Source organism: Cheilinus undulatus, linkage group 1 (genome assembly GCF_018320785.1).
Source record: "Cheilinus undulatus linkage group 1, ASM1832078v1, whole genome shotgun sequence".
Classification (NCBI taxonomy): Eukaryota; Metazoa; Chordata; class Actinopteri; order Labriformes; family Labridae; genus Cheilinus; species Cheilinus undulatus.
The window spans coordinates 13,101,669-13,125,561 of record NC_054865.1 but is presented as its reverse complement, the minus strand read 5'-3'; the positions used below and the strand labels follow the sequence as shown (position 1 = coordinate 13,125,561).

Below are 23,893 nucleotides of genomic sequence, written 5' to 3'. Positions count from 1 at the left end.
AATGTAAATCTGTTATTTCAGAAACATATAGCAATTTGAGTTGAGATTTCTGATGACTCCAATACGATAAAACTGAGTTTGGCTGCTAAGTACGAGCTTGAATTCATAAAAATCGGATCTCTACAAATGAATAACATGTTAAAATTTGTCATGGATTATTATTGAAAGCATGTAATTATCCTCTTAATTGTGCATATCACTCTAACTTTGTTAAATGTATCCTGACAGATTGGGCTTGGAGGCCAAGAAAGAGGAGAACCTGGCTGACTGGTACTCTCAGGTGAGTCTAACACACTCATCTCTTGAAAGAAATTTTCAAGCAATTTTTCTTGTTTTCTGTCCTGACGTAGTTGGTGATCAGCCTGATCTCATCTTGCCAGTTTGAGAAGGAGTATAGTAAATCTTCTTAGCTGTTTGTGTTCATTTGTCAAGCTGTAAAAGAATCATAACAGGCATTTCTTAGCCAGCAGCTAACCACACAGATGGGTGCCAGGCTTTTGTATGTTTTAGTTACAGAGGTGCACACTGAAGTCATGATTTTACAATAATTGATGATAGATGCTATTGTTAGTTATTTCTGGACAAAGTTTCAATTTGGAGTGGACTGACAAGATATACGTTCATTCGGCACTTCATTTGACATTTTTTTCTTGCCAAACAATGAGATGTCATTTATCAGTTATCAATTATCAATATTAGTTTGGTTCAGGAGCAAAATTAAAGAGTCACATCTGGAAAAATAAAATGCAAAAAGGTTAAATTACAAAAAAGAAAAAATTTAATAAAAGTATGTGATGTACAAAAGCATACAAATGTGTATAAAGATGTGCAAAGATGAAGTCAATAAAAATTAAGTCCTAAGATTTTTCCTGAGTGTGGGCCCCAAGACTCCCACCTACTTTAAGCATCCTGTGCTGGACTTCCATAGTTCATCTTGTGTGATTTAACCAACAAACATAGTTTAGGATGCAGCTGTTGTTTAAATGTAAATGTGAACTCTAGCTTTTTATGTGTGCAGTTAAAGTTTTGCTGTTCTGTGCTGTATCCTTTTATGCATTTTTTTGGTCTTAACTTCTTTTTACCCTCCCTCTCTAGGTCATCACTAAAGCAGAGATGATCGAGTACTACGACGTCAGTGGCTGCTACGTGTTGCGGCCCTGGTCCTACTCCATCTGGGAGTCCATTAAAGAATTCTTTGACCGGGAGATTAGGAAGCTGGGAGTAGAGAACTGCTACTTCCCCATGTTTGTGTCCCAGGCCGCCCTTGAGAAAGAAAAGTCCCACATTGAAGACTTTGCTCCAGAGGTATAAAGACCTTTTTTCCTATCAGGATACTAACTGAGTGAGAACACATGACAGCTTGTGTGATTATCGCTTATTGAAGGTGATGTCATCTTTTTCAGGTTGCCTGGGTGACCAGGTCAGGGAAGACTGAGCTGGCAGAGCCCATCGCTGTGAGACCCACCAGTGAGACAGGTCAGAAAGACAACTTTTATAATGATTTCTTTTTAAAATTTGAGACAATTTTTGGTTATTTCTTTCCACAATTGTATGTAAAGCTTTGGTTTATACAGAGCAACTTTAACACCCCATGGCCAACAGCCGCTGTCACCCCAAGAAAGAGATAAAATACCTTTTTCACATTGGCTGTTATTTCTGTTTTAACGTACTCTTACTTTCATAAATCTGGCTGCTACTAAGGAGTGGAAAAGGCATACAAGTATTTCAAAATGAGCTGCAGAAGCTTGCATTAGACACAGGTTATAGCCACAGGTTTAATAGATAATGAAATATTGGATCATTTTATAAAAGAAAACCCAAGATCAGAACTAAACAAACAACTAAAACTGTGTCTGCTGATGTTTGTATACTCATACCAAATACACCTTGTTATCATGTTTTGTTTGGTATGAAATTGTGATCCGTTTTGTGTTTTAGTGATGTACCCCGCCTACGCTAAATGGGTCCAGTCCCACAGAGACCTGCCAATCAAACTCAACCAGTGGTGTAATGTTGTGGTCAGTATCTTATGATCACATCTACTCCTCTCTAACTCTTTTACAGCTTCACTTTGTAATTACACATGTGTTGAGGACTGCTACTAGGTGGTCATCATCTGTTTTCTTACTACTTCTTTCCTCCAGAGATGGGAATTTAAACACCCACAGCCCTTCCTAAGGACCAGAGAGTTTCTGTGGCAGGAGGGACACACAGCCTTTGCCACCAAAGAGGAGGCTGCTGAAGAGGTAACAGATGTGGCAGTGCAGCTTTACAACCTCCACAGTCACAGCTTTATTTTTTGTAATCATTCTTTAACTTTTGTTTATCAAAACTGTACTTAAATTGACATTTTATGTATTATTTTGTATGTTTTTATGCTTAGAGCTTTTAACGATATCACTGTTTTCCTTTTTTCTTATGTCCAAATGATTTAGTAAAACATTTCTGAATCTATGCTAGTGTAAAAATAATGACTTTGTGTTTTTGTAGGTGCTTCAGATCCTGGATTTGTACGCCAGAGTGTATGAAGAGCTGATGGCGATCCCTGTGGTGAAGGGGAGGAAGACAGAGAAGGAGAAGTTTGCAGGAGGAGATTACACCACCACTGTGGAGGCCTTTATCTCTGCTAGTGGTAGAGCCATTCAGGTACCAAAGAGAGGGAGACTTGTTTCAGTCCTCTTTTTCCATATTTAGTTGTCTTCCAGAAAGAAATGATTGGTGTTTTGGAGCAAAGTGAACTCTGCTGGTGTTGCTGTGTTTCATCAGGGTGCCACTTCCCACCATCTTGGACAGAACTTCTCTAAGATGTTTGAGATCGTGTTTGAGGATCCAAAGAGACCAGGAGAAAAACAGCTAGCTTTCCAGAACTCCTGGGGAATCACAACCAGGACCATTGGTGTCCTAACCATGGTGCATGGAGACAACATGGGACTGGTACTGCCTCCCAAGGTGGCCTGTTTGCAGGTAAATGAGTATAAACCCATTTTGGCTGAGATAGATACGAGAGACTGGCTTTTAAACTTATCATACATTTATGTATGGACTGGAGTAAAAAAAAAATCCCAGTAGAAATTAGTAACCTTCCATGAAAAACACTGATACATGTATAATGAAGGCTCTCTGGTCAGGGCTGTTTAAAGAAATCCATACAGCTATATGTTAAAATATTTTCTGATGATATATCAAAACACATTATAGTCAATGGATCAAAAAATATCCCTTTATTGTCCTTCACTCTTTGTAATCACAACATCTGTACCTGTAGATGTCACTATCCAGCCAATAGGCCGGCTCCAAGAGCCTAGGGAGAGAGAGCAGGGATGGTTGAGTGACATGCAGATATAATGAAGCAAGTGAGCATAGTAAACACAAAGAAAACACAAGATGTTATTGCATCATTTCACTGCTGCTACACGCTAAAGAACTCCCAAACTCAGATGCACCGGCCACAAGTATAATGAAAATGTCACCACAAAATCCTGATCTCAAGAGTGTTTGTTGTGCGCTTTAGACAATGACTGTGACAACAACAACCCCAAAACATTGTGATAAGAACACCTGAAATTACAGGGGCCAGGTTCTCTACTTACAGGCACCCCCACACACTTTAACAGAATACTAAGTAATGCTATGGATAGAATATTTTATGATAGGTCTGTACTCTGTTTTGGTTAAATTTGTTAAATTTTGTCAAATGCAAGTTTTGTGATTGTATTCTGTCACATCATGAGGTCCTTGCCAATACCCAACCAAGCTAACTTTGTTTTTGCTTCTCCAGGTCGTCATCATCCCATGTGGAATCACTGCCTCACTTTCAGAGCAGGACAAGGAGGCTCTGTTGGCTCAGTGCTCTAAATATCAAAGCAGGCTGCTGGATGCTGATGTGCGGGTGAAGTCTGACCTTCGAGACAACTACTCCCCTGGGTGGAAGTTCAACCACTGGGAACTCAAGGTTAGGAATAAAATAATTTTATCAGTAGGAGTTAAGGATGTGCCTTACCTGAATCTATGCATTTAACAGTAAGTAATCCTGATCAACAGATAAAAATCAAAGAGTGTTAAGAGCCAGGATTGTTTTTATGGCATCGATAATGACTGTAGCTGTTTGTCTCCCTCTAATATCTGTTTCTGTGCGCCTCTCATTCAGGGAGTTCCTATCCGCCTGGAGGTCGGTCCTAAGGATATGCAGCAGAAGCAGTGTGTAGCTGTGAGGAGAGACACCGGAGCTAAAGTGACAATTCCAGAGGCTGAGGTTGAGAAGAAGCTCCTTGCCATGTTGGAGGACATCCAGAACTGCCTGTTCAAGAAGTAAGATTACACTTACATTTTCTGTAAAATCTCAGTCTTTACAAGTGCACTTGTTAAAACAACTATAGTCTTTCACCCAAGGTGAAACCCTCTGCATTCAGCCATGGAACTTCAAAATCCTGCATTTCAATAACTTCTATACTGGGGTCTATGATGTATAAGGCTTCATTCATTGTGGTTAGGCCACCTGAAATTTGCAATTAGTTTAAAATAAACAGGCAAATACTTAGACACATAGTGTTTATTTTGCTCTTGTTAGAAAATGGATACATATATTTTGAAAATAAACTCAAAAGTTTTACAGTTCAATTTTAGCAGTTTTACATTGGTTGTAACACCCAACAGAAAGTTAGCATTTTCTAGTTGAATTTAGTGGAGTATTAAGCAAGTCAATGTCACAAGAAAGTGCTCAGCAATGGCAATGCTTTGCTATTTGAAAGGGGCAAAAATATTAGTCACTGTGACCAGCAAGGACAATGTTATGCTGGGAATGTTTTGAAATTAGAGCTCAGAAAGAAGGACTGGTGTTTAAATATAAAGGTGCTGCTTTGGTGTCTGTAAAAATGCACTAACATTTGAAGTGTGTTGTGGATTTGTCAGAGCCTCAGATGACCTGAAGAAAAACATGGTGGCTGCAGACACGATGGAACAGTTCCAGAAAGAGTTGGACCAGGGCAAGGTGAGAAAGCCAACACTCCACACTCAGCACAGAACAGTTTATCATCAGTCCTCGGCAGATGAAATGATTGATGACATGATTGTCTTGCTTGCTTGATAGATCGTCCAGATCCCGTTCTGTGGAGGAATCGAGTGTGAGGATTGGATCAAGAAAACCACTGCCAAGTACGTCTGACATCTAACTTTCTGATGTAGTTCAGGTTTTTTTTTAATCTTTGAGGAAATAAGAGGCCTCACATAACTTAGTCTTTCGATTTACACTGTGGTGTCACTGGTAAACTCATAAGGCTCTATCAGACTGATTTCTGTTTCAGAGTTGAAGATTTTTTTGTTCTTTGTGCCCGTGTAGGGACCAGGACCTGGAGCCTGGAGCTCCATCCATGGGAGCAAAGAGCCTCTGTATCCCCTTCTCCCCGCTGAAGACGCTGCAGCCTGGTCAGATGTGCGTCAGCGGCAAGGAGGCTGCACAGTACTACACTCTGTTTGGACGCAGCTACTAAAGAGCTTCTCAGCTGCAGCACAAGGATGAACACCATAGTCAGAAGGGCTCTCCTACCTAATCACATCTATGTCCTTTTCTGTTATCTCATTAGGGTTTTTAGGGCAATGGGTATATGGAAGGTGAGTGGAATGGAAGTATGTTTCTTTTTTTATTAACATATGTTATTATTTTTACTTGTGTAAAAGAAAGCTGAGGTGAGAGAAAATGTTTGTAGCACTGTTCCTTTAAGTTAAAACAGAACACCCACTGTGTTAGAAAGGGAATATCACAAGACAACGAGCAAACAGAGCATAAAACGAGAGATATTTTTCAAAACATGGCACTTACAAAGACAAAATCACATTGTTGAATCACTTCTGATTTGCAGTTTGTTTGTCTCCCTACTTCAAACTGACAGTAAGAAAATCCTATTTTAGTTCTTTTCAGTTTCTAATTTATGATTTGAGTAGGTAAAGCCCTTTTGAAATCATGAATAATTCTTTAGAGCTGTTTGCCTCCTGGTGTCTGGTGAAAAGTGGCTGTTCCATCTCATGCAGTCAAACTGTCTCAGGACCTCCACAGTTACTTGATGTGTTATTCTCACAGCTTTCTCTGCCCTCCTCTGTTTGTTCGAGTGGTTACTGTGTGGCTCATTGTTCACTGCTTAAATACCAATACCTCTGAGCCTAATGACGACCTCTCTCATAAGCTGTACATGGTTTCTGTCCAATAAAAAAACCCTCTGTCACATCTCTCCTGTAAAAGGATTCTTCTTGTCAATAATAAAATTAATTTCCATGGCAAACTGTTATGTTGTTTTTGATCCAGGATGTGTGGAGATGGTAATCTGTGGCTACTGAGTGGGTTATTTATTATTTATGAAAGACTAATGCACCAGATGACAGACAGGAAAAAGCTCCTACATTACACCAAGATTTAAAAGTAAGTAAAAGTGATGCTAGCTAAGGTTGTCAGAATTTTATCTTCTTTAATGTGTTTTAAGCATGATGAAATTTGTTATTTGAATGACTGAAAAACCAGAATGTCCTCTCAAAAACAACCAATATTGCCTAAAAGCTTACAGGCCTCCCGACTCCCAGTCTCACTCAGTTAAATGCCAAAGCCGTCAGACACATCGCAAACGCAGTAACAAAATATTACACCCACCCACTACACCAGTACTTTACATTACTGCCTTCCAGACGCAGATACAGGACATGTAGATACAACGGCACGGCTTAAAAACAGTCTCATACCCTCCGCCATCACAGTACTAAACCAACAGAATGTGAATGACAACTGATTGTCATCATTTATTTGGAATTCATTGCTGGAAGTGAATGCTATGTTTTTTGTGTCTTGTGATCGTTCTTCTTGTAATGCGTTCTCATACCTGTATGAACAGTATCTGTGAAAATGAATTTCCCAGAAGGGACAAAAAACTAAGTAAGTAATTAAAAGTATAGACACTCTGGATAAAATTTACCAAAGTGAAAGTATAGGTCTATAAATCTACTCAAAAGTGAAAAGGAAGTCATTTAAATTTTACTTTTAAGTGCTGAGTAAATACTTGGGCTGAATGATTTGGGAACATAATCTAATTGCATTTTTCCCCCCAATATTACATTTGCAATTTGGCATGCAATTATGCCTTTAAGTTTCTTATCTTGTGTATTTTTCAACAAACACACACAATAAATCATTCTATAATATAGCCAAAATAATTTTAGAATACACATAAACTGTTCTTTACTGTAGGCTGGAAAAGAAACATGTTTTTCACACTTTTAAGGTCAGAGAAATATGGAAACTTCTGTGATTTGAAAATTTCAAACATATAACAATTTAATCTAAATCTGGATTAATTGTCCAACCTTAGTGTCTACTGTGAAGTTGTACAGTAAAATATTACATTTCCTATTGCCATAAAAACATAAGAATATGGATTTTCAACAAGATTGTTCAGGTAAAATCACTCCACTATAATAAAGAAAAATACAGCAGCTGTTTATGGACAATGTGGACTAGTTCTTTTGCTATTTACTACTGTGAAGTCAACAGAGGGGAAAAAGTATAAGAGAATTGTACTAAAGTAAAAGTACAATCACTCTGGTTAAAACTTACGTAAGTAAAAGTAAAATTATTGATTTCAAAATGTACTAAAAAAAAAGTACAAGTACCCCCAAAAAAGCTACTCAAATACAGTAATTTGATTTGATGTAATTCAGTACTTCTTCCCCTGCTCACGTTTTTGTTGCTTTGGTATCGAACTTGCTATCAAGAATGGCTGATTTTTTTCTGATTTATCCAAGTTTAAAATTTTGGTAGTGTGACAAACCTAATGCTGGTTATAGAAAGATTTGGAGACTTTATTTTCAAGTTCATGTTAGTTTATGAAACCGTGTGAAAAAAATTATTTCTGCTTATTTTGACCTACAAAGTAAACAACCATTAGAATAATGACTGATCATTGTCTTCATAGTGATTTTTGTTTTTCACTGAAGACTGTCTGCAGAATCTACTCTTTAAAAGATATTTTATTTAGATTTTTTTTTCTTGATACAAAAATGGGAGAGGCAGGACTAGTATGTCCACAGGAGGGCGCCAGAGAGCAACACAAACACAAACTTCCATATGGTAGCCATAAATAGCTCAGTAGTGTGATTTACAGCGAAAAAAGTTTGAATTTACAGTAGCATCACTACAGTAAAATACTGTGTGTGGGATCATACTGAACATAAGTGGCAAACATATGAAGTCTATTTCATTATGTTGGAATAATTGCACTGTGCACTTGAACTTGATAAAACAAACAAAACTGTTTACTCAGAGGGATATTCAGGTTATTTATCACAGGATAGACAATGCACTGTATTACAAGCTTCCTTGGTTAAACAATTATGTACCTTGCTCAGCCAAGGATAAAAACGGACACTTCCTGTCAATATTTTCAAAATAAGATCTTCGGCATGTGTGGAGATGATCTGAAGACATGATCTTTACAGTCTATTTAACATAAGCGGGAGTGTGTTCAGTTATAGATGTATCCCAGGGACACATGTAGTCATCTCCACGGTGACAACATCTGTCACATCTGGTCCATTTCTGATGCTATGTCATGTTCTGGAATAGACTTTTCCCAGCGTTCACTGTGTATTGTAGTTACTGAACTTTTCAGTCCACAACCTTTCAGTTTAAGGGTAGCTGGGAATCTACTAATGTAAGCCTGCTTGGAGGATGCAGTCACCATGGAGATGGACCATTTGTTCTCTGTGGGAAGAAAAATGTGCCCACAGTTTTTTGCAGTCATCATGGAGCACAGAGCTGTGTACAGGGGCATATAAACCAAGAGTAGATATTTTATTTGGCTTTTTTCCCTTAGCTGACAGCCAGAAATACTCAGTATTTTGCCTTTGTGTAGAAACAAACTTTTCTAAACTAAATCAGAAGGAAAACATCCTCAGAGATACTCTTGGTGTCTCAGCTTCTCACACGTCCTGTCCTGATTAAGGTGAAACTGATTAGACACAGAACTTGCAGCTGTTTTTTAGCAGCTGCCATTGAGTTGCCTGTGTCCTAGTTTTTACTTTGCTTAATCTGCTATACAACCACAATCTACCTGTAATCAACACAAAATGAAGTTAAGTGTACGCATGCATTTGCTTCTGTAATTTTGCGTCTTTTAAAAAAAAAAATATATTTATTTTTTTCCTTTCTCTTTGTACGATTATGATTAAGTCCAAACTGTAACATCTTTTAGTAGATAAAAAATGAGGTTTGACGGTAGGCTCTTATTTTGAAGGCATTTACAGGAAGCAGCCTCTGACATATTAAGCTGACACTCCTTCTCTGTCAGTCCGCCGAGCTGCAGCCCAGCATTACATCGCCAGTTAGCGAAAATGAGCGACAAAGGTCTGTCAGACGATGCGGCAGCGGCGGCTTGTAAAGATGGAGACCGTATAACTAAGGTAAGAAGACTGGTCATCTCCTTCAAATTAAGTTAAATTATACATTATACTGCCCATACCTGCTAACTTAACAGGCCAACCAGTCACTCATAGGTAAACCTGCTAAACCCGATGCGCCCATTATCGGACAGAAGCGCATTCTTTTTAAACTGAATGTACTCTAGTTAAACTGTTACAAATAATTGGTCGTAATTCAACTTCGAGTGCCTGTTAAAGTGCTTAAACAACATTTATATTCCAGGTGATAAATCTGTGGTAATTTCATTAAATGGGCTTCAAGTTAAGCTAGCTCACTAACAGCTAACTTTCCCACTCATGAAGTTGGAGGATAAGCAGCAGAGCAATCTGTCAAAGCATGCATACATCAAGAAATCTCCAACTCACAGGAAAGTTGGAATTTAGGCGCGGTCAGCCTCAGTATACGGCTCTAGAGCTGGGTCAAAAAGCAGGCAGGACTGAAAATAGCTAAAGCTGGCCGTGTTACAAACAGAAACTACCTGAGGTAATACTTCAGTCTAGCTAACAGGAGCAACAAGTTCAATGTTAAGCTCTAAAGTAAATTTGGCAATGCTTAAAACTTTTAGAGACCTCGTTTTAAAATTATACTGTCTCTCTTGTTTTATGTTTTATGTGTTTATTCATTTATTTGTGTATTTGTGCTAGAGTTATAAGAAAAAAAGGTGCAGGAATTTAACTGCAGTTTTTGGTAATCAATGCTCTTATCAGACTTTTTGCTGGTTAAAAGACTATAATAATACTGATGCCTCTAAATGACATGTAAAAGTAAATAAGGCAATCAAAGACAGGATCAGACACTGATATTATTCTATTTTTCTGTTTCTCCTATTGGGTGGTTGGGTTTGGACTGTGCAATTTAAATCCTTCTGCCAAATCCATATTCTTAAGTCAGGATTTTTCACCCCAAATTTTTTATCAGTCTTTAAAACAAGAAATCACCCGATATCAGAAGTTTTGTTTTTGCTGCCCTATGGTTTCAAAACAGGTTCTGAATTTTAAGACTGAGCATTTAATCAAATTTGTGATCAAATCGCAACATGACCCCACATTTAACTGTTGTTTGTTTCTTGAATAGTTTACAAAAAATCAGACTTTCCTTGTCTTTGTAGACGTTTTTCTTATTAAAAACTAGTATGGCACAAAAATGATTGTCACAATTAGAGGATTTTTCCAAAATTGTTTGGCCCTAGTTTATTCTGCATAATATTGTCTTGTTTATAATATAAAGTTATTTATTGTTTGTGTTTTTTTAATATATAAATAAAGAATTAGAAATAGGATCTTAAATTGCAATGACAACATTGGAAAACTAGAAGAGCACTCGGAGAGCACAGACCTCTGCCATTAGCCCTATCTCCCAATAGAGATGAATCCTTTAAAAAAGTCCTGGATCCAAATGGTGATCCGGATCTCTCCCAAAATCTAATCAGTTCTTTCTTATGCCATTTCTGACATTTCCTGAAAATGTCATCAAAATCTGTCCACAACTTTTTGAGTCATGTTGCTAACAAACAAACCCTGCCGATCACATAACCTCCTCGGCGGAGGTAAAAAAATTGTAATTTCATTATTTTCCCAAGTCGGTCCGCCCTGTTTGATGTTAGGGAAGGGAATCACAGGTATGCCAGTGTTGTTTACTGCCAGCTGCTTTTTGTATTGAAATGAGAAATCTAGACTCAAAGGGAATACTGTTACCTATTTACCACCTTAAAGGAAAATAGAATAAAATAAACCATGTCCTCGGCCCTTTAAGGCAGTTTGGTTATAATTTGAGTATGAAAAAAACTACAAATGAAAACAAACCATTCATGTTTTCTGTCCCTTGTTTTGTATTTCTAAAAATTAATAAATAAACAATAGTTTATTTTCTGATTTCTGCATTCCTCTTCTTGTTAATGAAGCCTTTTTCATTTAATAATTTCCTCTTGGAAACCCTTTTTTAAAAAATTTTATTATTTGTATTCTCAATTTATGTCAAACTGCCTGAAAGGGCCAAGGGGATGTTCTTCCATGTTCTATGGCCTTTTTTTTTTTTAAGATTTTTTTAACCATTTGTCTTTATTTAGACAGGTGTGAAAAGAGTCAGGAAGTATGCATTTGAATGGGTGCCTGCTCTACACTTACATAAACTGGCACCTATTTTTACAGTTAGCTACTGGTTTTTGCATGTCTATTTTCTAACTATTTGACCATAACCTACACTGACCAGGATAGCTGAAGATGCGATATAACGATACGATGCGTGGCCCGTGATTGTGTCAGTTTTTGAGAATTTGACCTACTTGGATGATACTGTGTTCATATTTCTGTTTTGTAATTACATTTAAAGGAATGAAGAATTGTACAGACTTATGTATGTGTACTGTGTACATGTAAATATGTTGTACTTAAACTGACAAAAACTCCAAAGGTGTTTGTGTGGTGCTACCTTCCCTACTTTGTGCTACAAAGCAGCTCTATATCTGTTTCTGCATAGTGCAAAGACACAATCTTGGATGCTTGCCTTCATGTCGTTACCTTTTATGTGCCCCTAAATCAATTACAGTCAAATGTGGAAAGTGTAAACAAAGGCTGTTAAAACATAGCCTCACCTGATCTGGAACAGCAGTAATAGTGGCAGCCAAGCTACATGAGCGTGAAAACTATCAGTGATCAGCTTAAAACTCAAAGGAGTTTCAAAGTTATTTTCTGTCAGTTTCTGTAAGTATCAGCTCTGATTGTTGTTTACTTCCATTAGTGTCTACACTAATGATAGATACCCATTTGCAATTTGAGCTGAGTAACAAAATAAAGATTTCATAATACTGGATTAAAGTCCAATTAACGCCACTAAAACCTCCTATGCAGCATGATCCATTTCCTGTTTTCTTGTCTGAGAGTTCAACACATTATCACAGATTCTCCATAATATGTCTGATCCTGCTCTAATTAGTGACAGAATAACAGGAAAGATAATGGAATCATGCATGTGAGCATCTCCACGATCCTAATCAAAAACCTGTGAAATGTGTGGTTCACTTCCTACAACCAACCATGTAGTACGGTTTGGAAGAGTGAGAGTCTTTCCTCTCCTTCCTTTGCCTTCATCATCATCTTTGATATAAGGACAGGTGGCAACACATCATTACAGCAGCATTGCAAACGCAGAGGGCCAGGTCAGTAGACTGGAGTGCAATCCACCCATCTTCTGATGGCCAACCCTCTTTTGAGCAGCAGATGCTGAAGTTTAAGGCTTAAATTGCCACCCATGTCCCCTGTGAAAATCAGCGTCTTGGGCTTTGCCTCCAACATGTACATTTACTAACATATATATATATATACACCATTGTCTTCATCAACAACAAAAGAACAACATAGAGATGTGAGTAAAGAATGCACTCCTCTCATTGCCTTTATTGGAAGTATGTTGTTTTGTACCGCTGTGATGACAGAGAAGTGAGGTACACTCACTCTGGCTGTATGTGAAAATCTACAGGTAAAGAAAGTGCTTCTTATAGAAAAAGATTTTTGGATTTTGTAGACAGCTATAGAGACTGATATGAACACTGAAATGATTTTTTTTACCCACACCCTGGCAACCTGTAAGCCTGTTGCAAAGCTTATCTCAGCTAATGGGGTTATTGTTAACTTAGCCAGTCAGAGTAATCAATGGCAGAAAGAATGCAATCCAACACAAAGAGCAACACCCACTGTTGGATCACAGGCAACATGTTGGTACAAAGCAGGATACGTCGCTGGACTGGTAATAACAGTTCAGAATAAGATTTCATTGATGGTTGGTTTTCATCAATGACAGCTTTAAAATGTTTGCTCCGGAGGGATCCATTATAGAGTTACATTGTGTACATGTTGATGCATTTTTACCCTGCGAAAGACGGTTAGAGGAAGAGTACAGGAAAGGGGAAGAGTGGCTCACCACAGCGATAATGCTCTACTGTGAAACACATTCACTGTTCACTCAACAAAATATCAGCATCAGAATCAACAAGAAGAGGGACTACTTCTCTTATTATTAGTTTAAATATTCTTTAAATGAAATATACAATACATAGGGATGTAAGATTCTTGTAGGAATCTTTGCAAGAATATGTTTGGTGAGTATGTTTGCTATTTACTAATCTACTGACAGCAATTCTGTGCAGTGTGCTTTTGGTCTGTGAGTACTGCTTGCAAAATAGTTCTGCAAAAAAACTGTCTGGCAATATGAACTTAAAGTGCAAAAAGTGAAAAAACGTATTTGCTCCCTTCCTGATTTCTCACTTTTTTGGATATATCTCATACTTAATCATTTCAAACCATCAAACAGATTTTAATATAAGAAAAAATAACCAGAGTAAACACAAAAATGCAGTTTTTAAATGATGATTTTATTTTTTAAAGGAAAAAAGCCATTCAAACCTACCTGACTCTATGTGAAAAGTAACTGATTTACTACATTTTTTGGACAGTTCAATTCACTAGTCACACTGGCCTGATTACTGTCAGACCTGTTGGATTCAGAAATCCTTCAAATAGAACCTGTTGGACAAAATGAAGTAGACTCAAAGATCTCATAAAGCAACACAACATGGCTCCATCTAAATTCAAGAACAGATGAGGGAAAAAAATGACATCAGTCTGGGAAGGGTTGCATAGCCATTTCTAAAGCTTTAGGACTCCAGCAACCTACATTAAGAGCCATTAGTCAGCAATGGAGAAAACTTCTAACAGCGGTGAACCTTCCCAGGAGCAGCTGGCCTACCAAAATTACTCCAAGATTACACTGATGACTCATCCAGGAGGTCACAAAAAAACCCAAAACATCATCTAAAGACCTGCAGGCCTCACTGGCCTCAGTTCAGGTCAGTGTTCATGATTCAACTATAGGGAAGAGACTGGGCAAGAATGGCATCCATGGGAGAGTTCCAAGGACAAAAACACTGCTGACAAAAATGAACACAAAGGCTCATCTCACATTTGCCCAAAAAACATCTTGATGATCCCCAAGATTGTTGGGAACATATTCTGTGGACTTACGAGACAAAAAAGTTTTAACTTTTAGGAAGGTGTGCATCCTGTTGCATCTGGTATTAAACTAACACAGCATTTCATAAAAGAACATCATACCAACAATCAAATGTGCATTTCATTGTATTTACTTGGGTTAGCTTTGTCTAATATCAGAATTTGTTTGATTATCTGAAACATTCAAGTGTGACAAATATGCATAAAATAAGAAATAAGGACAGGGGCTACTACTTCTTCACAACTTGAACACGTGCACCGCTATATTTGCAGTGATGTCTAGAGAAAGGATCCAGCAGAGCTGGATTTTGTAGTAACTGTGAATGGTGCCCCTCTCACTGAGTTGTGATGATTGCTCTGTTAAAGAAGCTCAGTTACACAAAGGTGCACCTTGGCTGAAACCTTTTTTTCACATGTGAGTGGCAGATAGAAATTCTCTCTAGCTGGACTTTTAAAAACACTGAAAAAAAGGAACAAGATCCTTCGGTTTTCAAACAAAATGGTTGTTTGAGGTATTTAGAGCATAAAAATGTAACAAATAAATTCACTAGTTCTTATCCAAAACAAATCAACGAAGTGTTCCTTTGTTTTAAAAATTAATATTATATTTTTACATCATAAGCCATTCCTGTGCTTGGGAAGACTTTTTTTTTAGTTCAAGCTTTTAGACAATATGACTTAGTTTTTCTGCATTCAAAGAACCTACTATCCGGTTGTCTTTGAGATTTGAAAGCACTTTTGAATTATCTGACTGTGCATTTATGGGTCTGTTCTCTATTTTCAGGATTTCATGATGCAGCAGACAATGTTGCGGGTTAAAGATCCTGTTAAATCTTTGGACTTTTACACTAGAATCCTCGGCATGACGTGAGTAGTAGTATGCATGAGGTCAATGGACTCTAAAAAACATCTGTGTCTGTGTGTGGGTCTGTGTTTGTGGACTGTTTCCCCATTCATGAACTTGACTTTTGACTAAAGTGTAGTTTTCACTCTGGTGTGCTAAATGTTTCAGGCTCCTACAAAAGTTTGACTTCCCTTCCATGCGTTTCTCTCTCTTCTTCTTGGGATACGAGGACAAGAAGGAGATTCCTACAGACGTGAAAGAAAAGACAGCATGGACCTTTTCTAGAAGAGCAACCATCGAGCTGACGCAGTAAGACGCCAATTACTGGGCTAAACTTAGTCATTTAGAATGGTGGTTCTCAACCCTAGGGTCAGGACCCAAAAATGGGTTTGGGGCTGTTTTCAGAGGGTCATGAAAAATAAATTACTGTATGCCAAAAAGTCTATGGTTGATAACAACTACACTTTGACTTCTCAAGAACTTTTATCTTGTTGTTTTTGTGTAATCAGATGTTTTATTCCCTTTAAGGCCCAAACTACAGTATTTTTAATCAGTTTTAGTGGTTGAAAATTTTTAACATTTTTGTAATTTGGTTCCTGATTTGTCATCAAGGAGGTGGTGGAGAGTCCTGAGGCACTCCAGTTGTGGACCACTGATTAAAAAATGACTGAGTTGCATGGATAAACAGTGCATTCAGAGAATATTTAGACCCCCTTCATTTTTAACAGATTTGTTATGCTGCAGCTTGATTCTACAGTAAAAAAAACTTTTGTATTTTAATTTTCATAATCTACTCTCAGTAGGTTAAAGTTGAAAAAAGTGAAGGGTCTAAACTCTCTCTGAATGCACTGTATATGAATATGGGGCTGGTGACACTATTTAGTAAACAGGAGTGTGCATGAGTCTGTTTTGACAATTTTATAAAAAAGCTCAAAAAGATTATTTCTCTTAAGTGGGTGACTAAAACACAAGGTTTAAAAAAAATAGAAAATAGAGGAAATGTACTCTGCAAATATATACTTTGGTGACCGAACCTAGTATTATCTGTGTGGGGACACATTGTGTATGTACATACATGTAATTTCTATGCAGAAATGTAGGTTTTTTAATTTGTTGTAATTTCAACTTTGCAGTGAGTGTATTTTACTGTTTATGTACTGACATTGATTAAAAAAAAAATCTTTACATGCATGATTATGACCTCAATAGGAAGAAAGTTGCTGAAAGTGGTGCATCAAGTCACATGCTGTGGATGGTGGTGGCGGCTGCACTTGCTGTCAAAATGGTGCAAAGCCATGATGTACCTTCAGATAGATGATTGTGCCTTAAAAAACACCAGCATTTTCTACTGGTGTTTTGGTTACCCTAGCGCAGGGGTGTCCAAACTTTTTCCACCGAGGGCAACTTATTGAAATATATAAGAATGGTGGGGGGATATTAAAGTTATGGACCAGTCTCACATAGATTAAGATATTCTTAGTGACTGGATGTGTTCATGTGACTAGTAAGTAATTGACAAGGCAAATGGCCAATCAGTTTAAGGATTTTTGGGAGGCCAGTCAGATATCAGAGGGACCTAACCTGACATGCCAGATGGATGTGTTTCACTCAATCTGGAAAACCTTCGATATACAGCATTTGGGAAAGGGCAGAGCCTTTAAAAAAAATCGAAGGGTGATTGGATGTCTGTCACATCTTTACGGGCCAATTAGAGCAACAAAACGTGTGACGTCATCACCACTACCAAGGTGCGCGTGTGCAGCTACCGAGGAGTAAACTCCATATAGAACTGCATAATGCGAACCATGGCGACTGTAGACATGTCAGTACACGACTTTTGTCTTTTTTGAAGAGAAAACAACTCAATGCTGTTGTTCTTCTTTTATTGAAGAAATATCGTCAAGTTCTGATAAAACTGGCTCTTTAGCAGCATCCACGCTAATGTCTTCCACCATAATGGCACTAGCCTCTTGTTGCTGCTTGCTTACGTCTCGACTCCGCCATATGCCCGAAAGTACTGTCCCTCCTCACTGATTGGTCCTGTCACTTTCTAACCGGGCCCAAACGGTTCAGATGGGAGCTTTGCAAGATGGATTCGCCAGAGAGAAATAGCTAAACAGGCGGATTCATCTGCTTTGCAAGGTTAAGGGGGACCTGGTTGGTCCTGGTTTCCATCTGGCTACGCACCTGGAACACTATTGGTGCCAAGAGACGCCTTTGAAAACGAGATGATTGATCTCAAGGGGCTATCCCGTCAATGAATAAATTTACTATTTAGTGGGGTAATTAATTAGGGCGTTATATGTCTAGATAACGTTATTATTTTGGTTGCCAATATGTTTACCGTTTACAGTGTCGTCCTAGTGTAGTCATAAATAAATAAAAACATCTATAAATTCTTGTCAGAATGCTTTTTACAGAATGAGCATTGTAGCACTGCTTTGTGCTGAAACTAAGAAGTACAATACAGTCAAGCAAAATCTTCATGTTCTAATTTCATTTTGTTCAAAATTTGCTGTAGGCCTATCAAAAGTGGGGTGCGGGCTGCATTTGCCTCCCAGGCCATAGTTTGGACACCCCGGCCCTTGTGTATAAGACACAGACCACTTTTTACATGACTAGAAGGATGAAATACGTCATATTTAACTTAATGTTAGAACACTGAAACTTGGAACTGCAACTTTTAGATGCCTTCCTATTTTTCTCTCTTCATCTCATCTCTTCGGTCTTTCCTCCCTCCTCCTTGTCCTTCAGTAACTGGGGCTCTGAGTCTGATGAGAGTCAGTCCTATCACAATGGAAACTCAGATCCTCGTGGTTTTGGTGAGTTTGTTTCCCTGTTTTTATACTCTGCCTTGACACTTATTTTTTAATTTTATCATTGAAATTAAAAACAATGTAGTATTCAGTTATTGATCTGCATTAGTTCAGGCATTGTGGAAGCTCTAGGGTTCAATTATTATTTGTGAATTGATTAAGATTATTTTGTACCTGCTAACTATAAGTAAACTCTGCATGTATTTAAGTGCAGAGTGAATAAATAGTGAATGTTCTCTTTTGTTCTCCTGTATTTTGACAGGGCATATTGGAATTGCTGTCCCTGACGTTTACGCAGCATGCAAACTGTTTGAAGATCAAGGAGTCACGTTTGTCAAGAAGCCAGATGATGGTAAGACGAGAAGTCAGGGGCACAGAGAGGTTCAATTGATCAAGTTTTTGGCATACACTCTCTGACTCACTAGTTGATTATTATTTTCAGGGTGGTAGGTGTATTTTAAGAGCAGGATCAGAAGTGAAAATGTTTTTGTATCATCTGGCCATACTAAAGAGTCTCATCAGATGTGGGATGTCAGTTCAGTGGCTCAAAGATGTTTCATACATGTTTTTTCACCTGAGTCCCTGTAAATCTGATATATTTAAATAATCTGGTTGAACTGCAAACTGTTTTTTTTCGTATTTTACATAATAATTCACTTTGTTCTGTCATTTCCACCCTACCCTTCCTTCCTCTGTTTTCCTCAGGTAAAATGAAAGGCTTAGCCTTCATCCAGGACCCTGATGGTTACTGGATTGAGATTCTGAGTCCAAACAATATGGTGTCCATAACCTCATAAAAACTCTTGACAACATGCTGCCGGCTGTGTTTGCTACACTGGAAGAGCAGAGCGTTGAGATTTAGCAAAACAAATTTAACCAACCTCAGAGATGAGGGAGCATGACCTTTTGTATGCAAAGGCATGGGCCGGGCTTCTGTTGGACTGATCATGAGCAAAAAGATTAGATACCTGAGTTGTTGCTATGGATACTAACTACTTTCAGTAGTGGTTGAGTTGTCATCATCAGCTTGTGTCATAAAATGAGATGCTGAAATAAAGCTATGAGACTCTAATAAATGTGAAAGCAACTGACCAAATGACTTAAAATGTCTTTTTTACTGTACTTCTGAAAATATAAATGAAGGATGCATTAATTGTCAAGCACACAGAGAATAGACCCCACCCCCCTGTCCCATCATTTATACCAAACAGTTTTATTTAAAATGCACAAAGTTCAGCAAGTACGTTAAAGATAGAGCAGTAAGGGCAAACTTCGTCATGTATTTGTAGAGCATGGTTATAATAGCCAAAACGTTCAATACTGAATTGTTCGCATCATTATGCTATTTTATACAGTGCATTCAGAGAGTGTTCAAACCCCATTCAATTTGAGCAATTTTCTTATGTTAAACACTGATACTACCTTGAAAAAACACTTTTCTTCTCATTATTCTACACTCTGTACCACATAAGGAAGGTGTAAACAGAATTGTAGACATTTTTGCAAATATATTAAAAAGAAAATGGAAATATCACGTTCACATAAGCATTCAGATCCTTTGCAACAACACTAAATTTACCTCAGGTTCCTCCCATTTCTCTGGCTCTGCCGGGCTGTTTCTACACTTTGAATGGAGTCGCTTGTGGTAAATTATATCAGACAAGAGCAAGAACAAAGCCATGAGATCAAAGGAACTGCCTGCAGAGCTCAGAGACAGGATTGTTACAAGGCACACATCTGGAGAAGGCTACAAAAATTTTCTGCTGCACTGAAGGTTCACAAGAGCACAGTGGCCTCCATAATTCTCAAATGAAGGAAGTTTGACACAACCAGGACTCTTCCAAGAGCTGGACACCCAGCCTAACTGAGCATCTGGGGCAGATGGGACTTGGTTAGAGAGGTGACTAAGAACCTGATGGTCACTCTGAGCTCCAGAGATCCTGTGTGGAGGTTGAACAAAGCTCCAGAAGAACAGTCATCGCTGCAGACTTCCACTGATCTGGGCTTTATGGCACAGTGGCTAGAACGAAGCCTCTTCTCAGTGGAAAACACATGAAAGCCCACTTCAGTTTGCAAAAAACTCCACATAAAAGCCTAAGGGCAGGCAGTTTCTTTGTCCTTGTAGCTCTGTTGAAAACATAAATTCCATTTTAGTCAGACTTGCTGTGTATGTAAGAAAGAAGAAAAACAAAATCTAAATATATTTTAACCTTCTGAGACCTGAGCGTTGGTTTGTAATACATTTTTAGTTTCTTCCGCTTATTTGTGATCAGTAGGACCTGATAAGTAGAAAAGCTCAGCATTGTCTTTTATCAGGAATTAGTTTTGACCAATAGTACTGGATCGGTTTTAGAGCAGATTTCTTGGGCTGTGTCGGCAAATTAAAAAAAAAAATCCCCAAAATGTTTCAGAGAAATGTAATCATAAAGCCTAAATATTTCAATAAGTATTATTAACACAATCATAAATAAATACATAATAAAAATAACTTAAAGTTTCAAATCAAATTCTGAAAAATTAAAGATCTTCTAAATTTACATTCAAATGCCTAAAAATTTCCGAATAAAATTTTTGCTAAAATTTCTGGATTTCTTAGAAGTTTTCAACTCCAAACTCCACAAAAATGCCCTAAAATTCACAGAAGTTCACAGAAATTTCTGTGAAAATTCTTTTACATCATTTCAGTGTATAACAGGAAAAAAATCCCCCAAATGTTTAAAACTGTATCATTAAGCCTTAATATTCCAATAAATATTTCCATGTAAATTCTTGGACAATTTCAAGCAAATTCTCCCCAGAATTTCTTATCAAATTCCCTAAATTTCCAATAAATGCCATGAAAATGATGGAAAATTACCCAAAACATCCATTCAAATCCCCTAAAATGTACAAGAAAATTATTTAAAATTTCAAATAACACATACCCTCACATTTCTGAAGACTAACAAATTCCCCAGATTGTCATGAAAATACTTTAAAATTTCAAATGCGATTAAAAAAAAAACTTAAAAAAAAATATTTTTCGCAAACATCAAAATAAACCACCAAATCCTTGAAAATAGTTCAACAATTCAAAGCAAATTTCTTAAATTTGCCAACATTTTCCCCAAATTTCCAGAAAAAAAAAAAAACCCTGTGAAAATATCCCTGAAAATTTCATAGCAAATTCTCCCAACAAGCAAACTACTTAAACTTCAATAGAAATTCTAGATAATGATTTTAAAAATTCTGTCCTCTTATGCCTGCAGGGTCTTAAGAGGCTTAAATAAAGTATTTGATCTCATTAACCTGCTATGATAAAGCACTACTCCTGTAGCTACAACTGTAACTAATGCACCAGTGTGTATGACATTGGTTGTAAGAGCATCTGTCTCATAACACACGATGGTGTTGCACAGGTTGGGAATTGAGGCAATTGATAGAGCATTACTGCAATCCCACCAACTGAGATCTCATAACTTGGACTCCCTCTGCTGTCTATACTGACAGCAGAGGGCGCTGCTGCTTCACTGAACACACAGTAGGAGCAGTTCAGTTTGGCTGTTTGACCGCTCTAGTACAACCTTATTTGTGTTTCATGCTGTGATTCTGTTTATACTTAAATTTCAGCAGTCAGTTGCAGTGGTCAAAAAGGGGTCAGTGTCAGGCTAATAGGGGATAAATAAGGGGTTGATAATGGTTGATAATAGTTGGTTAATTCCTTCTTGTAAATGTTGGGTAAAGTCACTGATTCAATTCTTTTCTATGCAGTCCGTGATTCTGTCTGAACAACAGAATGCCTCTGTGTTGAAGTAATAACTGGCTTTTTCTGCTAGTTTGTCATGGCCATTAGTGTATCTGAACTGACTCTTTTAGGATTCACTGTGCAGAGTTGAGCCTGGATGACAGACAGCTGAGAACAACCTTTTTGCCATGTAAAAACACTGGTGACCTAGTTTAAAGGAGGTTCACTCTGAGTATTTTTGTCCTGCAGTCCACTGGGAATAAGTCATCTTTGTGCTCTTATTCCTTGACTGCTCACTGATCCATATTTTCGTTTGTAACATAAGAGATCAATGACATAATCGGTTGAGCTGTGTGTCCTCCAGACTTTGAACAATTTAATCTACAATAGGGCTTGAGCCAACCTTTCTATCACTCATTAAGTCTACATTATCATATTGTCTGTTTTTATCAAGTATACCCACTTCAAAATCCTATCTTCTAGGATTACAAAAGCAACAACAGGTAAATGCCATACTGCATCCATTACTTTGTAATGCATCACCTCCAACACCAGGAAAATTTTCACTCAAAATATGTTATCATATATAGGTGCATCTCAAAAATTAGAATATCCTGTACATGTTTGCTTCAGAAAGTTACATTTTTATACATTCAACATTCATCTCATACAAAGTGAAATATTACAAGACTTCTTTTTGTTTTAATGTTGATGATTATGGCTTACAGCTCACAAAATTCTAAAATCCACTCTCTGAATATTTGAATATTGTGGAAAAGTCCAATTTGCAAAGTTTCTGAGCCTTTATTCTCTCACTCTAGTTCAGTTTACACAACCACAGTCATGGGGAAGAAGGCTGACTTGACTGGTGCCCAGAGGACACTCACTGACACCCTCCATGAGGAGGGTAAGCCACAGAAGGTCACTGCTGAAAGGGCAGGTTACTCTCTGATACTGTATCAAAACATATTCATGGAAAGTTGACTGGAAGAGAAAAGTGTGGTAAGAAAAGGTGTACAAGCATCAGGGATGAGCTCAGCCTTCAGAGGATTGTCAAACAAAGCAGATTCAAGAACTTAGGGCTGCTTCTCGAGGAGTCGACTGAGGCTGGAGACAGTGGATCAGGACACACCACACAGACAAGTCCAGGAAATGAGTTATAAGTGTTGTAGTCTCAGTTTCAAGCCAATCCTGAACCACAAATGTCATCAGCGTCTTACTTGGACTAAGGAGAAGAATAACTGGACTTTTGCTCAGTGATCCAGAGTCCTGTATTCAGATAAAACCAAATTTTGAATTTCATTTGCAAATTAAGGTCCCAGAGTCTGGGTGAAGATCGTAGAAGCCCAGATCCAAGGTACTGGAAGCCCAGTGTTTTCAGAAGTGATGGTTTGAGTTGCCATGCCTTATCAAGTTCAGAGTCATCCTGTCATCTACCATGGGGATGTTAGAGCCCTTCATGCTTCCATTTGCTGAGAAGCTCTATGGAGATTCTGATTTCCTTCTCCAGTAGGACTTGGCACCTGCCGAGTCAGGTAAATCGTTTTTGAACTGCTGTTTTGTGATATTCTAATATTTTGAGATAGTGGAATTTTGATTTCTGAGCTAAAAGCTATAATCGATTTAAACAGAAAAAGTTTATACAGTCACTGGACCAGTGGTGATGGGAAAATCGTCTTGTGGTGATGTGGAAATGCTAAAGGCCAATTTCTAAGTGAACTTTATATGTAAGATGATCTTATGTCTTTCTTGCAACATGGGACAGTTTTCACCACCACAGCAATAAAGAAGGCACATAACTTTAGTGATATTTTTAATTCTGCATGCTGTCCTACCTACACGTCTGAAATAGCTATGAAACTTGTTGTCGATAGTCATTTAAAGCATTGGTTCCCAACCTGGGGTCTGGGACCTCCTTGGGGGGTAACCAGAGATTTCGGGGGATTTCTGCTTTAAGGTTGCCAAAATTATATTCACTTGTACAAACTAAAATCATGGTAAAACACATGAATAGGTAATGCAAAGGTTTCTTGATAAGAAAACCTTTGTGTG

The 23,893-nt window shown here is 37.8% G+C and overlaps 2 protein-coding genes across 3 annotated transcripts in view; both read left to right on the top strand.

Moving 5' to 3' along the window:
- Positions 1-6,272, top strand: part of eprs1 (glutamyl-prolyl-tRNA synthetase 1) — a 32,963-nt gene extending 26,691 nt beyond the window's left edge. For both annotated transcript variants that reach the window (XM_041813668.1, XM_041813587.1), the window contains 12 exons: positions 229-280; positions 1,096-1,305; positions 1,404-1,476; positions 1,939-2,018; positions 2,145-2,246; positions 2,491-2,646; positions 2,767-2,964; positions 3,779-3,952; positions 4,148-4,308; positions 4,909-4,987; positions 5,087-5,151; positions 5,336-6,272. In XM_041813668.1, coding sequence (XP_041669602.1) covers positions 229-280; positions 1,096-1,305; positions 1,404-1,476; positions 1,939-2,018; positions 2,145-2,246; positions 2,491-2,646; positions 2,767-2,964; positions 3,779-3,952; positions 4,148-4,308; positions 4,909-4,987; positions 5,087-5,151; positions 5,336-5,486 — 1,501 coding nt within the window. In that variant the 3' untranslated portion in view covers positions 5,487-6,272. The remainder of the gene's footprint in view (positions 1-228; positions 281-1,095; positions 1,306-1,403; positions 1,477-1,938; positions 2,019-2,144; positions 2,247-2,490; positions 2,647-2,766; positions 2,965-3,778; positions 3,953-4,147; positions 4,309-4,908; positions 4,988-5,086; positions 5,152-5,335) is intronic.
- A 3,030-nt stretch (positions 6,273-9,302) lies between these two features.
- Positions 9,303-19,206, top strand: glo1 (glyoxalase 1). The gene is made up of 6 exons (XM_041815929.1): positions 9,303-9,435; positions 15,242-15,324; positions 15,470-15,610; positions 18,056-18,123; positions 18,380-18,469; positions 18,823-19,206. The coding sequence occupies exons 1-6, from the start codon at positions 9,367-9,369 to the stop codon at positions 18,912-18,914; spliced, it is 543 nt and encodes a 180-aa protein (XP_041671863.1). The 5' UTR covers positions 9,303-9,366; the 3' UTR covers positions 18,915-19,206.
- The last annotated feature ends 4,687 nt before the right edge of the window (positions 19,207-23,893 follow it).